The 16,343-nt window shown below is 40.0% G+C and overlaps 1 protein-coding gene across 1 annotated transcript; it reads right to left on the reverse strand.

The window, feature by feature from the left end:
• Positions 1-4,382: 4,382 nt before the first annotated feature.
• LOC128313837 (zinc finger protein 254-like) lies at positions 4,383-7,773 on the reverse strand (the record flags this gene model as incomplete). The annotated part of the gene is made up of 1 exon (XM_053213975.1): positions 4,383-7,773. A coding segment is annotated over one exon (981 nt), but the record flags the coding sequence as incomplete, so codon positions are not given.
• Positions 7,774-16,343: the final 8,570 nt, after the last annotated feature.

Genomic DNA, 16,343 nt, shown 5'->3' on the forward strand with positions numbered 1-16,343 from the left:
CACAAAATACAATCAACCGACCCCAGAATGATACCTGAGGGAACAAGATCATTCACAGGTGAAAATCCTTAAGTAGTGCTGAACATCTAATTCCACTAGGATTCAAAATAAACCATCACAATGGGGAAAAAGGATGGAGAACCACCTTCCAACAATCTGGTGGGACTCATGTTTAACACACATGGAGGACATGTTTGCAAAAACCTAAATAAATAGAAAAGGATCCTAAGGATGATTTCAATGCTCAAGTGGCCTAAGTGAGGTCCCTTGAAATACTTAATCTGTGTACTTATGCAACCCACCTTCAGAGAGCCATCTAGTCAGCTAGACAAATGGAGCCGGATACATATTTTGAGTGCTCCTTAGAATCTTTTAAGGAAAACACTGACAAGATAGTATCCACACAGGTATTAAATAAGGAATCTGCTGAAATAGTGACAAAAACTTTCCTCAAAAATATCAACCCCTGTGGAAGTACTTTCTACTGCCCCAGCATCTTTTTATACGTGAAATGAAATGACAGGAAATGAGGCACTAAAGTCAAACCCTGTGTCAGAGAACAAGAATTCTTGTCTCCTCAAAGGTCCTTCTAGCTGGATGGGAAATCAAATTGACATGACACAGATTAACAGGTGAAAAAATCCAATTTAATACACATATGTACAGGAAATCCACACAAACATGGAAATTCCAAAGACTGGCCAGCAACATCAGGTCCAAATATGGTGAACTAAGGAAAAAGGGGTAGGGGCCTGAGGCTTCAGAGGAAAGCAATGCATTTCCCAGGGAGATCAGAAGAGCACATACTTGGTAATTAGATGTTTGTTCTACCTTACAGATGGGCCACTGAGATAACTTTGGCTCTGTTAATAACTCTTTTTCTGGGAAGACTCCCCAATTTAGACTCTTCTGCATTGGTTAAGGGGGAAAAGCTTCTCCTGAACCAGCAGGTTCTCAAGTACCTTCATGTCAAAGTATCTGCATGACAAAATGGCCATTCTGGGGGTGAGGAGACTGGAAAGGCTGTCCTAAACCCCTTCCATTCCCCCATATGAAACTTCCCTGGAAGCTGCACATATTAAAAGTTGACCTACATTGTTTCATGTCATGGATCCAGCATTTTAGTTCTGACGGTAGATCTGTTTAGTCAAACTCATTTTAGGAGGCTTTGATGCAGGTGCCTTTTCAAAGTTAGCCCTGTGGTTCATGTAATGTTATTCAATGAGGCATTTCTATGAAAACCAAAGAAGACAACTATGCTTCATGATGACATCAACTCTTAAGCCAGTTTCTGACTTCTCAGGGTAGCCAGAGGCACAGATGTCTAGATGTCAGACTTGAATCATCTTCAGATACAGTGAGGGCAAGTAGGAGCAACCTGAAGGATCTTCCTGGTTTATAGTTCGAATGCCTCTGGTAATCTTTTCAGTGGCCCATACAGCCACAGCACAAAGATTCTCTATACATGAGCTATTATGACGATTTCTTTCCATCAAGTACTTATATGAAGTTTCCAGAGCTTCAGGACAGAAGGCAGTCTTGTCCTCAAACGATTCCAAGACAGAAAGGTAGGAGAAAAATCAAAATGTTATTTTAGGGGGTGGCGGGTGCATGGGTGGCCGAGTCCATTAAGCGCCGAATCTTGATTTTGACTTGGGTCATCAGTGCACAGTTGCTGGGATTGAGCCAGCTTTGGGCTTTGCCCTGACTGACAGCAGGGAGACTGCTTGGAATTCTCCCTCTCGCTCTCTCTCTGCCCCTCCCTCACTTGTGCACCCTAACTCTCTCTCTCTCTCTAATTCAACACAGATTTAATAAAACGTTCTTCTCAGTATTTGTAGCCAGGCATTGGAAGACACAAGAAGAAATCAGGATCTGGTACAATTTATGATGAATACTATTAAAGTCTAAATCTACAAAGATATGTTATTGAAACATTTTTGTCTATAATCATCCTCAGTTTACCAAGTAGAGCCAAATTAACAGTAATGGGATTGCAAACTCAGTGTATTTGGAGAAAAAAATTTGACCTCCTTATTTACATAAGTGCAATCACAATAGAGGTTTGACTGAAAGACTCTTTAAAACCAGCTTTGCTGGAATTTTTCATAAGATGTCACTAGATTAAACTTTTAATAGCCTCTCAAGGGCAGAGATGAAGCCAAATATTTGCCATCAGGTGTTGCCTGCAACACTTATAGTTTTGGGTGAATTCCTATATTCTTGAGGTCTCCAAAACTTCCCAAGACTATTGAATCTATTAGGAAATAAAGTTCTTGATTCACCTGGGAAGGCTTCCAGGGACTCTGTAAGCAAGGAATCATGCTCATACCTCCAAGGGGGCCTTATTGGGTCCATGAAGTTCATCAGAGATCCTTATAGCTGTCTCCTCATTTCTGAATCGATTTCGGTCTTTCTCAGCTATGACATTCTAGTCAAAGTCTTGGTTACCTAACAGTGTTTCCAACTGTGTCTTGTCATACGGAGGAAAGATTCTTATTGAAATTATGCAAACACATGTATTGGAATAAACATAAGAATAGGCACTGAGAGTTTCTGAGATCTGGAAGAACGAGGTAGGGAGAAAAGATTAATGTTTCCATTTGTTTACCAAGTTATATTGTGTGCACTTGCTGCAGTCAGTTAACCTACGAGGAAAAGGTTCCTCAATCAGTAAACAACAAAACACTTCCCAGAGGTTTTTCTTTAACTTCCAGGTAGTTAACATACAGTGTAACATTAGTTTCCTGTGGACAATATACTGACTCAACAATTCCATACAACACCCAGGTCTCAACTCACAAGGGACCTCATTATTCCCCATCACTTATTTAACCCATCTGCCTACACATCTCCACTCTGGTAACCATTAGTTTGCTGTCTATAGTTAAGTGTCTTTTTCTTGGTTAGCTTCTCCCTTTTGTTATTTTTCTTTCCCATTGCTCACTTGTTTTGTTTCTTGATTTTCACATATGAGTGAAATCATATAGGATTTGTCTTTCTCTGACTCTTTTCACTTAGCATAACACTAACACCACCCATTCATACAAAAGGCAAGATTTCTGGGGTGCCTGGGTGGCTCAGTTGGTTGAGCTTCTGACTTCAGCTCAGGTCATGGTTTCGCACTTCATGAGTTTGAGCCCCGTGTTGGGCTCTGTGCTGACAAACAGCTCAGAGCCTGGAACTTGCTTTGGATTCTGTCTCTCTCTCTCCCCCTCCCCTACTCATGTTCTCTGTCTCTCAAAAATAAATAAATGTTAAAAAATGGCAAGGTTTCATACCTTTTTATGCCTACTAACATTCACATACACACCAAATCTTCTTTATTCATTCAGGAGTCAGTGAACACTTGTGCTGGACTGTTGGAATCAGAAAAGCTCACTGCCTGTCACTGTTGAACTGCTGCTCCAACAAATCTGGGCTCTGGACAGAGCAAGAGTACAGGACTATACTCATCTTGAGGCTGACTGATGACAGGAAAATCCCTCACAACAATGAATTGTCTTTCCTGAAACGTCACCCATCTACATTGGATCTCACTTTCACTGGTGTTATATCTTGAGATATTAGTGCTTGAACAACCACAGCACACATCCTGCTGATTCCATTACAGTGTCCAGAAGTCTTCTTCATCTCCAAACCTACTCTGCCATGTGACATTTTAAAGCTATGCCCAAAACGTTTGCATCATCTAATACCCCTCCTCCATCCACTGCCTCTGATCTACCCCTAGGCAAACCAGTAATCATCGTCATCTGACAGCTTCTGGGCCTCAGTAAGAGAAAGGAATTCAGTGTCATCATGAAGAATCATAAAGGAGGACATCCCCAATCTTCAGAAACCCAGAATATTTGCCATTTCATTATCTCCATGACACTTATTCATCCGATGACATCACCAAGAGCTGCCTAGGACCCTGGGTGACTCAAGGGAACCACCTCCAGGTATTTCCCTGCATTAGAAAGAGTCCTTCACATTTGATTTTAATAGGGCTTATTTTTCTCTCTGAGGATGATGGCTTCATCATGTTTAGTTATATTCCCAACCCGCATGCCAGCGCTACAGGTCTGAATACACACGGTCTTACATCTCTCTCATCTCAACTAAGCAGCTAGTGAGGACACTCTTACCACAACACAGGCACAGAAGAATGTTTGTGATGCCTACAAATCTGGCACCAAAAACGAACAAACATAGCACCGGAGATATGGTGACAACTGGGAAATAAAGCAAGTAGAAGTTATGTTTCTATATGCATTCTCAGTTGTGCAACCTGGGACAGGTGTTTCCTCCACACGCAGAATCCACTGTGCTAATTCTTTACCTTGTATATTTTCTGTGTTTCATCTGGGGCTACATTATCACTGCTATTGGAATTTGTTTCTCCTACTTATGGGGTATCTATTACATACCCAGTACTAGCATATGTGTATGTTTACTTCATATGCACATGAAACAACACCGCCCCCCCGCCATGACTGGGGGCACATAGCTGTCTTAGCTGCCATGGAGGCATGCTTTAGAGCCCCTCACTAAGCCCAGATTTCACTATTCAGACTAAAACAGGTGTAAGCAACCTCTGTGCCTTCTGTAGGGGACACAGAGGGGTAAGCACCGGGAAAATCAGACCCAGTTGCTCACAACAGCAGATAAAAATGTCCTATCAAAAGTTACATTATCTTGTGTGTTTGTAGGGTGTTGTCTAAGGAATGTACTAGTGAGAGGGGCTGGTGTCAGTCAAGACCCTGTAAAACTCCTGGCTAGGGGCACCTGGATGCCTCAGTAGGTTAAACATGTGGCTCTTGATCCCATAGTTAATGGGTCTGAAGCCTGTGTCTGGCTGTGTGCTGACAGCAGAGTTGCTTGGGATTCTATCCCTACTACTTTGCCCCTCCTATGCTTATGCTCTCTGTCTTTCAGATTAAATAAATAAACTTAAAAACATATGTACTGGCTGTGCAAAATGAATGCCACATAGGGTTTCATGGAGTACCTTAGGTAAAAGGTCAACAGTAACCCTGAAGAATCTGTGATATATCCATAATAACATCACAGTATTCACAAAGAGGAGAAAATGGCATAATGGATAAACGAGGGGAAAAATAATGACACATTATGTAAATCCTAAGGCCGTGGAGAAAACGGATTACTGGGTGTGCTATGCCATGGTGTTAGGAAATGAGTTATAGATTCCATCAGGTACCTACAACCTTAAATACAAGAGGATGGGCTAACATTGCTGGTGGGATCACAGTTCATTCACTACACATCCATGTTAATACATTAAAAACCATTATGTTTTATTACTTAAAATATATTAAGTTCACACAGACCAATTTATGCATTTCAAATCCACTCGACTCAACAAATCGTTGTTCAAAATATAGAATACAAGTGGTAAAAAAGCATTTATGTGTTGATGTAATGAAAAGGGAGTAGTGATTGCCATAAGTGTTAGGCCGGAGGTAAGTGTTGAGAGATGTGGATGTACAATTTATGCCATTTGGGGGAAGAGTTAGCTAGGCTCTGGCTGCCATCTGTGAAGATGTCTTCAATGCAGCCACATCAACTCATGTGCTCTGACTATTGCTCTTATAAAGATCTATCAGTTCACTGGACTGCCACCTCTTTGCCTTTAAGACCTTATCGTAAAACATTTCCTTTCTAATATGCAGGAAGTTTTTAGAGTTAATAAATGGACAATGGTGTTCTCAACACCTGTCTCAGGACAACTTACATCAGTGGTATAACCACAAACAGCATCTCCATTTAGATTTGTTTCAGATGTGCATCATACTGTCCTTTATCCATTGTGGAAAATTAGACATGCCTGGGTCCTGTCTAATGAAGAAGGGCATCTCATACCTTTGATGCAACAACAGTCAGCCACATGGTTTCACACACCCACTAGGAATAAATGAATATTCTGAAGTGATTTGAGAGTAGGAATACATTAATACTTGCTACTTACAAATCCCAAATAGGGTCAATGTAAAAAAAAAAAAAAGCACATTTTGAAATTAAGTATACCTATGCAAAAACCTATCCCCTAGATCTTTTGAACCAGATAGCAGATATGTTTTCCAAGTGTCTGACTCTGTATTATTCCTTAAGTATTTCGAAGCAATGTCTGAATAGAGTGACTGATGTACTCCTTTCTACTTGATTTCTGTAACATTGACATTTGATGTTCAATGAAATACTTTTGTAAATCTACCTTTCCAGTTACTTTCTTATATGCATCTCTTGTGTTTCCTAAAGTGTATATTAAAGTGAGGGTCTTTGTTCATTCATTAAATTTCTAGGGTTTGCATCTAGGGTGCCTTTTGTGATATTGAGCACAGATTGAATTCCAGGTAAAGGCATGGCCACTTTCCATTTCACACTTTGGCTCCTATGTGATAACTAGAATGTGGAGTAAGTTGTGACTTGTAGGGAGAGCTTGCACATTCTTTACATTTGTATGGTTACTCTCCAATAGGAATCCTCTGATGTCCTGTAAGGTCTGGGCACCATTTATAGGCACTGACTTACATTCCTTTTACATTATCAGGTTTCTCTCCAGTGTGAATTCTGTGATGTTGAGTAAGGATTTAGGGCTGGGTAAAGGCCTTGCCACATTCCTTACATTGGTAAGGTTTCTCTCCAGTATGAATTCTGAGATAGCGAATTAGAATTGAATGCCTGGTAAAGACCTTGCCACATTGTTGACATTTATCAAGTCTTTCTCTAATATGGATTTGCCCAGGTCTATTTAGCGATGAGCAGTCCTTAAAGGCTTTACCACATTCTTTACATTTGTATGATTTTTTCCAGCATGCATTTTTGATGTTGAGTTGGTGTTGACTGCCAATGAAAGACTATGCCACAGTCCTTACAAGTGTACCTTTTCTCTCCACTACCAATTGTCTCATGTGTATTTAGTCTTGGTGACTGACTAAACACACTTCCAGATTTATAACATGTGTATGGGTTTTTCTCCTCACAAATCGTCTGATGATCACCATAAGAGGACTGCTTGAGATCTTTCCCACATTCATTATAAGGATTTCCTCTCATATGTGTACTCTTCTGTATTATATGTTTAGATCTTTGAGAAAAGACTTCCTTACCTCTATTACATTCAAAATGGTTGTCTGGCAAATGAGTACGCAGACATTTGTTAACATTTGAGCCCTGGTTAAATGTTTTCTCGGATTCACTGCAAGGAACAATTCTATGTCCATTGAAAATACTCTCGTAGTTTTGTAGGGTTGTTTTCTTTGTGACGTGCCCCTCAAATTGACACCCCTTAACACTTTCTTCTTTATTTTTAAATCTATGGTTTTCAGAAACAGTTGACTGATAGGTCATTCCAATCCTATTTTCAAATTGGTTCAAATACTTATTTTCTACCTGAATGAGGTAACTTTCCAGATTTTCCAAATTTTCTATCGACAAATATTTATGTTTGAATTTTTGACTGGAGTGTTTGGTTACTGAAACACACTGCTTTGTAGAAGTAGCTAACTTACAAGGGGAGGTTTTGCAAAATGCTTTATATCCTTCACCATATGGGGCAATGAGATTCTTTTCATGGGCAGATGTCTCCATTTGGAAATGTCCGTCATGATATGTTTGATGCCCTTCATTCTCCCCATCGTTGTCCCAGTCTATCATTAAGTGTAAATTCTCATAGGTACTATGTTCACCCACTGACACTTTTTGGAGAGAAGGTTCTAAGCATGGCTTTGACAGGAAATTCTGGGTGCATTGTGAAGATACAGCTGAAAGAGATCAAATAACAGAAAAGTAAAATCATCCCACTTACTACTCTCAGATGAATATACTGAAGACTTCTATTATGCAACCTTAGAATCAATCAGAAAACGTCAGCCAAATGTTTGAGAATGAATCATCAGGACTTCATTCCTCCATGGACACATAAACTTGCACACAAGACACTGACCATATAGCCTAATAGATAATTCTGTAGTATTGTCATGCTATCGTGCAAATCATTTTCCTATACCTTGAATAATCAAGAAAAGTACCACATGAGCCCAAAATCACCACAGAAGGAAACTTAAACATAAAACTGAAATCCTTAAGACAGGATACAGTAAAACTAAGACCATATCTACCATAGGAAGTGTTGGCTTTCAGAAAAGGTGAACAAAATTGATAGACCTTTCAATCAAGTCAGAATTAAAGAGAAAAGACCAACTAAAGGCAGCAGTGAAGTGAAAGCACACACATTATAACTGATACGACTGAAATAAAAATAATTATGAGAGGCAATAATGGATATTTATATGCCCACAAATATATACCAAGAAAGGAGAATGAATTCAAAAAATGGTAGAAACACCTGTACTCCATCCTGAAAAAAAAAAATCACTAGTGCTGACAACTATGTAGACTTAAAGAGTAATAAAAAACATGCAAAACAAATGAAAAACAAAAAAAATCAAACTAACTCCAAATAAGTAAAAGTCCTATGTCCGATGGAATTCATTGGAGAATTCAAACAAACAGCTCATGAGAAAGTACTTTAAATCGCTTCAGTATTTCCAAGGAGTGAAAAGAGAAAATATGAAAATACTCTGTGGTACCAGCATTGCCAGGTTACCAAATCAAAGGAATACAGTACTGTAAAGAAGGCTACAAACTCCTAAGGGAAAAAAAAAAATCTCTGTTCACAGATGATATGATCTTTAGAAAACTCTAAAGAATCCTTATTTTTATTTTATATTATTTTGGTCATTGCTTGTTTCATTTCTGGTAAGTTTTTCACTACTTTCGATTTTCTTATTTTTTAAAGTTTTAAATTAAAAAAAAATTTTTTTTAATATATGAAATTTATTGTCAAATTGGTTTCCATACAACACCCAGTGCTCTTCCCAAAAGGTGCCCTCCTCAATACCCATCACCCACCCTCCCCTCCCTCCCACCACCCCTCAACTCTCAGTTTGTTCTCAGTTTTTAACAGTCTCTTATGTTTTGGCTCTCTCCCACTCTAACCTCTTTTTTTTTTTTTTTCCTTGCCTTCCCCATGGGTTTCTGTTAAGTTTCTTAGGATCCACATAAGAGTGAAACCATATGGTATCTGTCTTTCTCTGTATGGCTTATTTCACTTAGCATCACACTCTCCAGTTCCATCCACGTTGCTACAAAAGGCCATATTTCATTCTTTCTCATTGCCACATAGTATTCCATTGTGTATATAAACCACAATTTCTTTATCCATTCATCAGTTGATGGACATTTAGGCTCTTTCCATAATTTGGCTATTGTTGAGAGTGCTGCTATAAACATTGGGGTACAAGTGCCCCTATGCATCAGTACTCCTGTATCCCTTGGGTAAATTCCTAGCAGTGCTATTGCTGGGTCATAGGGTAGGTCTATTTTTAATTTTCTGAAACCTCCACACTGCTTTCCAGAGCGGCTGCACCAATTTGCATTCCCACCAACAGTGCAAGAGGGTTCCCGTTTCTCCACATCCTCGCCAGCATCTATAGTCTCCTGATTTGTTCATTTTGGCCACTCTGACTGGCATGAGGTGATACCTGTGTGTGGTTTTGATTTGTATTTCCCTGATAAGGAGCGACGTTGAACATCTTTTCATGTGCCTATTGGCCATCCGGATGTCTTCTTTAGAGAAGTGTCTTTTCATGTTTTCTGCCCATTTCTTCACTGGGTTATTTGTTTTTTGGGTGTGGAGTTTGGTGAGCTCTTTATAGATTTTGGATACTAGCCCTTTGTCTGATATGTCATTTGCAAATATCTTTTCCCATTCTGTTGGTTGCCTTTTCGTTTTGTTGGTTGTTTCCTTTGCTGTGCAGAAGCTTTTTATCTTCATAACGTCCCAGTAATTCATTTTTGCTTTTAATTCCCTTGCCTTTGGGGATGTGTCGAGTAAGAGATTGCTACGGCTGAGGTCAGAGAGGTCTTTTCCTGCTTTCTCCTCTAGGGTTTTGATGGTTTCCTGTCTCACATTCAGGTCCTTTATCCATTTTGAGTTTATTTTTGTCAATGGTGTGAGAAAGTGGTCTAGTTTCAACCTTCTGCATGTTGCTGTCCAGTTCTCCCAGCACCATTTGTTAAAGAGACTGTCTTTTTTCCATTGGATGTTCTTTCCTGATTTGTCGAAGATGAGTTGGCCATACGTTTGTGGGTCTAGTTCTGGGGTTTCTATTCTATTCCATTGGTTTATGTGTCTGTTTTTGTGCCAATACCATGCTGTCTTGATGATGACAGCTTTGTAGTAGAGGCTAAAGTCTGGGATTGGGATGCCTCCTGCTTTGGTCTTCTTCTTCAAAATTACTTTGGCTATTCAGGGCCTTTTGTGGTTCCATATGAATTTTAGGATTGCTTGTTCTAGTTTCGAGAAGAATGCTGGTGCAATTTTGATTGGGATTGCATTGAATGTGTAGATAGCTTTGGGTAGTATTGACATTTTGACAATATTTATTCTTCCAATCCATGAGCAGGGAATGTCTTTCCATTTCTTTATATCTTCTTCAATTTCCTTCATAAGCTTTCTATAGTTTTCAGCATACAGATCGTTTACATCTTTGGTTAGATTTATTCCTAGGTATTTTATGCTTCTTGGAGCAATTGTGAATGGGATCAGCTTCTTTATTTGTCTTCCTGTTGCTTCATTGTTAGTGTATAAGAATGCAACTGATTTCTGTACATTGATTTTGTATCCTGCAACTTTGCTGAATTCATGTATCAGTTCTAGCAGACTTTTGGTGGAGTCTATCGGATTTTCCATGTATAATATCATGTCATCTGCAAAAAGCGAAAGCTTGACTTCATCTTTGCCAATTTTGATGCCTTTGATTTCCTTTTGTCGTCTGATTGCTGATGCTAGAACTTCCAGCACTATGTTAAACAACAGCGGTGAGAGTGGGCATCCCTGTCGTGTTCCTGATCTCAGGGAAAAAGCTCTCAGTTTTTCCCCATTGAGGATGATGTTAGCTGTGGGCTTTTCATAAATCGCTTTTATGATCTTTAAGTATGTTCCTTCTATCCCGACTTTCTCAAGGGTTTTTATTAAGAAAGGGTGCTGGATTTTGTCAAATGCCTTTTCTGCATCGATTGACAGGATCATATGGTTCTTCTCTCTTTTTTTTTTTTTTTTTTGTTAATGTGATATATCATGTTTATTGATTTGCGAATGTTGAACCAGCCCTGCATCCCAGGAATGAATCCCACTTGATCATGGTGAATAATTCTTTTTATATGCCGTTGAATTCGATTTGCTAGTATCTTATTGAGAATTTTTGCATCCATATTCATCAGGGATATTGGCCTGTAGTTCTCTTTTTTTACTGGGTCTCTGTCTGGTTTAGGAATCAAAGTAATACTGGCTTCATAGAATGAGTCTGGAAGTTTTCCTTCCCTTTCTATTTCTTGGAACAGCTTGAGAAGGATAGGTATTATCTCTGCTTTAATCGTCTGGTAGAACTCCCCTGGGAAGCCATCTGGTCCTGGACTCTTATTTGTTGGGAGATTTTTGATAACCGATTCAATTTCTTCACTGGTTATGGGTCTGTTCAAGCTTTCTATTTCCTCCTGATTGAGTTTTGGAAGAGTGTGGGTGTTTAGGAATTTGTCCATTTTTCCAGGTTGTCCAATTTGTTGGCATATAATTTTTCATAGTATTCCCTGATAATTGTTTGTATCTCTGAGAGATTGGTTGTAATAATTCCATTTTCATTCATGATGTTATCTATTTGGGTCATCTCCCTTTTCTTTTTGAGAAGCCTGGCTAGAGGTTTGTCAATTATTTTATTTTTTCAAAAAACCAACTCTTGGTTTTGTTGATCTGCTCTACAGTTTTTTTAGATTCTATAGTGCTTATTTCTGCTCTGACCTTTATTATTTCTCTTCTTCTGCTGGGTTTAGGCTCTCTTTGCTGTTCTGCTTCTATTTCCTTTAGGTGTGCTGTTAGATTTTGTATTTGGGATTTTTCTTGTTGCTTGAGATAGGCCTGGATTGCAATGTATTTTCCTCTCAGGACTGCCTTCGCTGTGTCCCAAAGTGTTTGGATTGTTGTATTTTCATTTTCGTTTGTTTCCATATATTTTTTAATTTCTTCTCTAATTGCCTGGTTGACCCACTCATTCGTTAGTAGGGTGTTCTTTAACCTCCATGCTTTTGGAGGTTTTCCAGACTTTTTCCTGTGGTTGATTTCAAGCTTCATAGCATTGTGGTCTGAAAGTATGCATGGTATAATTTCAATTCTTGTAAACTTATGAAGGGCTGTTTTGTGACCCAGTATATGATCTATCTTGGAGAATGTTCCATGTGCACTCGAGAAGAAAGTATATTCTGTTGCTTTGGGATGCAGAGTTCTAAATATATCTGTCAAGTCCATCTGAATCAATGTATCATTCAGGGCCCTTGTTTCTTTATTGACCGTGTGTCTAGATGATCTATCCATTTCTGTAGGTGGAGTGTTAAAGTCCCCTGCAATCACCACATTCTTATCAATAAGGTTGCTTATGTTTGTGAGTAATTGTTTTATATATTTGGGGGCTCCTGTATTCGGCGCATAGACATTTATAATTGTTAGCTCTTCCTGATGGATAGACCCTGTAATTATTATATAATGCCCTTCTTCATCTTTGTTACAGCGTTTAATTTAAAGTCTAGTTTGTCTGATATAAGTATGGCTACTCCAGCTTTCTTTTGGCTTCCAGTAGCATGATAAATAGTTCTCCATCCCCTCACTCTCAATCTAAAGGTGTCCTCAGATCTAAAATGAGTCTCTTGTAGACAGCAAATAGATGGGTCTTGTTTTTTTATCCATTCTGATACCCTATGTCTTTTGGTTGGCGCATTTAATCCATTTACATTCAGTGTTATTATAGAAAGATACGGGTTTAGTCATTGTGATGTCTGTATGTTTTATGCTTGTAGTGATGTCTCTGGTACTTTGTCTCACAGGATTCCCCCTTAGGATCTCTTGTAGGGCTGGTTTAGTGGTGACAAATTCCTTCAGTTTTTGTTTGTTTGGGAAGACCTTTAACTCTCCTTCTATTCTAAATGACAGACTTGCTGGATAAAGGATTCTCGGCTGCATATTTTTCCTGTTTAGCACACTGAAAATATCGTGCCAATCCTTTCTGGCCTGCCAAGTTTCAAAAGAGAGGTCAGTCACGAGTCTTATAGGTTTCCCTTTATATGTGAGGGCACGTTTATCCCTTGCTGCTTTCAGAATTTTCTCTTTATCCTAGTATTTTGCAAGTTTCACTATGATATGTCGTGCAGAAGATCGATTCAAGTTACGTCTGAAGGGAGTTCTCTGTGCCTCTTGGATTTCAATGCTTTTTTCCTTCCCCAGTTCAGGGAAGTTCTCAGCTATAATTTCTTCAAGTACCCCTTCAGCACCTTTCCCTCTCTCTTCCTCCTCTGGGATACCAATTAGGCGTATATTATTTCTTTTTAGTGTATCACTTAGTTCTCTAATTTTCCCTTCTTACTCCTGGATTTTTTTTATCTCTCTTTCTCTCAGCTTCCTCTTTTTCCATAACTTTATCTTCCAGTTCACCTATTCTCTCCTCTGCCTCTTCAATTTGAGCTTGTTGTTTCCATTTCGTTTTGCATTTCGTTTAAAGAGCTTTTCAGCTCCTCGTGACTGTTCCTTAGTCCCTTGATCTCTGTAGCAAGAGATTCTCTGCTGTCCTCTATACTGTTTTCAAGCCCAGCGATTAATTTTATGACTATTATTCTAAATTCACTTTCTGTTATATTATTTAAATCCTTTTTGATCAGTTCATTAGCTGTTGTTATTTCCTGGAGATTCTTCTGAGGGGAATTCTTCCGTTTGGTCATTTTGGATAGTCCCTGGAGTGGTGAGGACCTACAGGGCACTTCCCCTGTGCTGTGGTGTATAACTGGAGTTGGGCGGGGCCGCAGTCAGTCCTGATGTCTGCCTCCAGCCCACCGCTGGGGCTACAGTCAGACTGGTGTGGGCCTTCTCTTCCCCTCTCCTAAGGGCAGGATTCACTGTGGGGTGGCGTGGCCCGTCTGGGCTACTTGCACACTGCCAGGCTTGTGGTGCTGGGGATCTGGCATATTAGCTGGGGTGGGTAGGCAAGGTGCACGGGGGCAGGAGGGACAGGCTTAGCTCGCTTCTCCTTAGGTGATCCACTTCAGGAGGGGCCCTGTGGCAGCGGGAGGGCGTCAGATCTGCTGCCGGAGGTTTGGCTCCGCAGAAGCACAGAGTTGGGTGTTTGCGCGGAGCGAGCAAGTTCCCTGGCAGGAACTGGTTCCCTTTGGGATTTTGGCTGGGGGATCGGCGAGGGAGATGGCGCTGGCGAGCGCCTTTGTTCCCCACCAAACTGAGCTCTGTCGTCCGGGGGCTCAGCAGCTCTCCCTCCCTTTGGCCTTCCCGCTTTCTGAGCAGAGCTGTTAACTTATGACCTCCCAGACGCTAAGTCGCGCTTGCTGTCGGAACGCACTCCAGCCGTCCGGCCCCTCCGCTTTTGCAAGCCAGACTCAGGGGCTCTGGGTGGCCGGCGAGCCACCCCTCTGCCCCGGCTCCCTCCCGCCAGTCTGTGGAGCGCGCACCGCCTCGCTGCCCTTCCTACCCTCTTCCGTGGGCCTCTCATCTGCGCTTGGCTCCAGAGACTCTGTTCTGCTAATCCTCTGGTGGTTTTCTGGTTATTTAGGCAGGTGTAGGTGGAATCTAAGTGATCAGCAGGACGCGCGGTGAGCCCAGCGTCCTCCTACGCCGCCATCTTCTTCCCCCCTAAAAATTTATTTTTTAAATAAATGCTTCAAATAATGAAAACATTGAAGTCAACAACATTACACCAAAAGGATTGAGAAAAGGAGGACTCTTAGCTGAAATTTAGTAGGAGAAGAAATAACAAACGGAAATCTGAAATCATTTTATTCAGAAAGATAAATCAGAACTAAATAAAATAGAGACCAGAATAAAAAATAACATAACATTGAAAGTAATGCCCAGTTTAACCAGAAAAATAACAAATTGATAATGCTTCAACTATATAAACAATTGTATCCTAACAAGTAACTTAGAAAAGAAATCCTCTGGGGCTCTTGGGTGGCTCAGTTAGTTGGGCATCCAACTTCAGCTCAGGTCCTGATCACAGGGTTAGTGAGTTTGACCCATGGGTCAGGCACTGTGTTCAGAGCTCAGAGTTTAGAGCCTGCTTCTGATTCTGTGTCTCCATCTTTCTCTGCCCCTTCTCTGCCTGCTCTCTCTCTCTTTCTCTCAGAAATAAATGAACATTAAAAAAAAATCCACTTAATTCTTAAAAATGTTACTAAGATTAAATTGTGAACCTTAAACCCACAAATTTAGAAATCTTCTTATAGGTAAAAGAAGAATGAAAGTTGAATTCAGAATCAAAATTCTCTCAGCATAGAAAAGCCCAAGATCACATGCATTCCATGGTCAATTCTAACTGACATTAAAAAAAATAATAACTAAGGGTAATCGTTTCAAAATCCTATAAAGCGTGGAAGATCAGGAACACATTGCAAACTATCCTGTGAGGCCAGCATTACTATGATACCAAGCAGGATAAACACAATAGAAGAACAAAAAAGTCTTGTTTGTCTGATAGAAGTATTGCCACTCTGACTTTCTTTTGACATCCGTTGCATGCTATGTGTTTCTTCATTTCCTCATTGTCAATCTGCAGGTGAGTTATGTCTGAATGAGTCTCCTAGAGGAAGCATATAGCTTTTTGTTTTTATCTATTTTGCTACTCCTGGATCTGGAAGTCTGTTTCCTTCCAGGATTACCAAGATTTCTGCTATTATTTCTTGAAAGTAAGATTCTTCCCCCTTTTCTCTTTTTCTTCTGACTGCCATAATACAAATATCATAACATTTGATGGTGTCTCTGAGTTCCCCAAGTCAATACTGTTGCATGATTCTTCTCCTGTCTTTTGCTTACAGTCATTATTTTTCTTTATTATTTTTCTTCTAGGTGACATAGTCATCCCTCTGTTACTTCTAGCCTGCTGCTCACTGCTAAGCCTGTTTCCAGTCCTTTTTTTTTTACTGAAAAAAAAAAACCTGTTTATTTTTTTGAGAAAGATACAGAGAATGAGAGCAAAGAGACAGAGGGAGAGAGGGAGAGAAAATCCCTCTCAGCCTCCATGCAGTCAATGCAGAGAACAAGTTGGGGATCTGTCTCCCAAACCGTGACCTCATGACCTAAGCCAAAATCAAGAGTTGGATGCTTAATTGAATGACCCACCCAAGTGTCCCTCAATCTTATTCATTGCACTGTTCTTCTCTGGTTTTTTTTAGTTGTTTTAGCTCCCTGGTAAGGTTCTCACTATTCTTTTTTCAACCCAGAGAGTATCCTT

This window comes from Acinonyx jubatus, unplaced genomic scaffold (genome assembly GCF_027475565.1).
Source record: "Acinonyx jubatus isolate Ajub_Pintada_27869175 unplaced genomic scaffold, VMU_Ajub_asm_v1.0 scaffold_63, whole genome shotgun sequence".
Lineage (NCBI taxonomy): Eukaryota > Metazoa > Chordata > Mammalia > Carnivora > Felidae > Acinonyx > Acinonyx jubatus.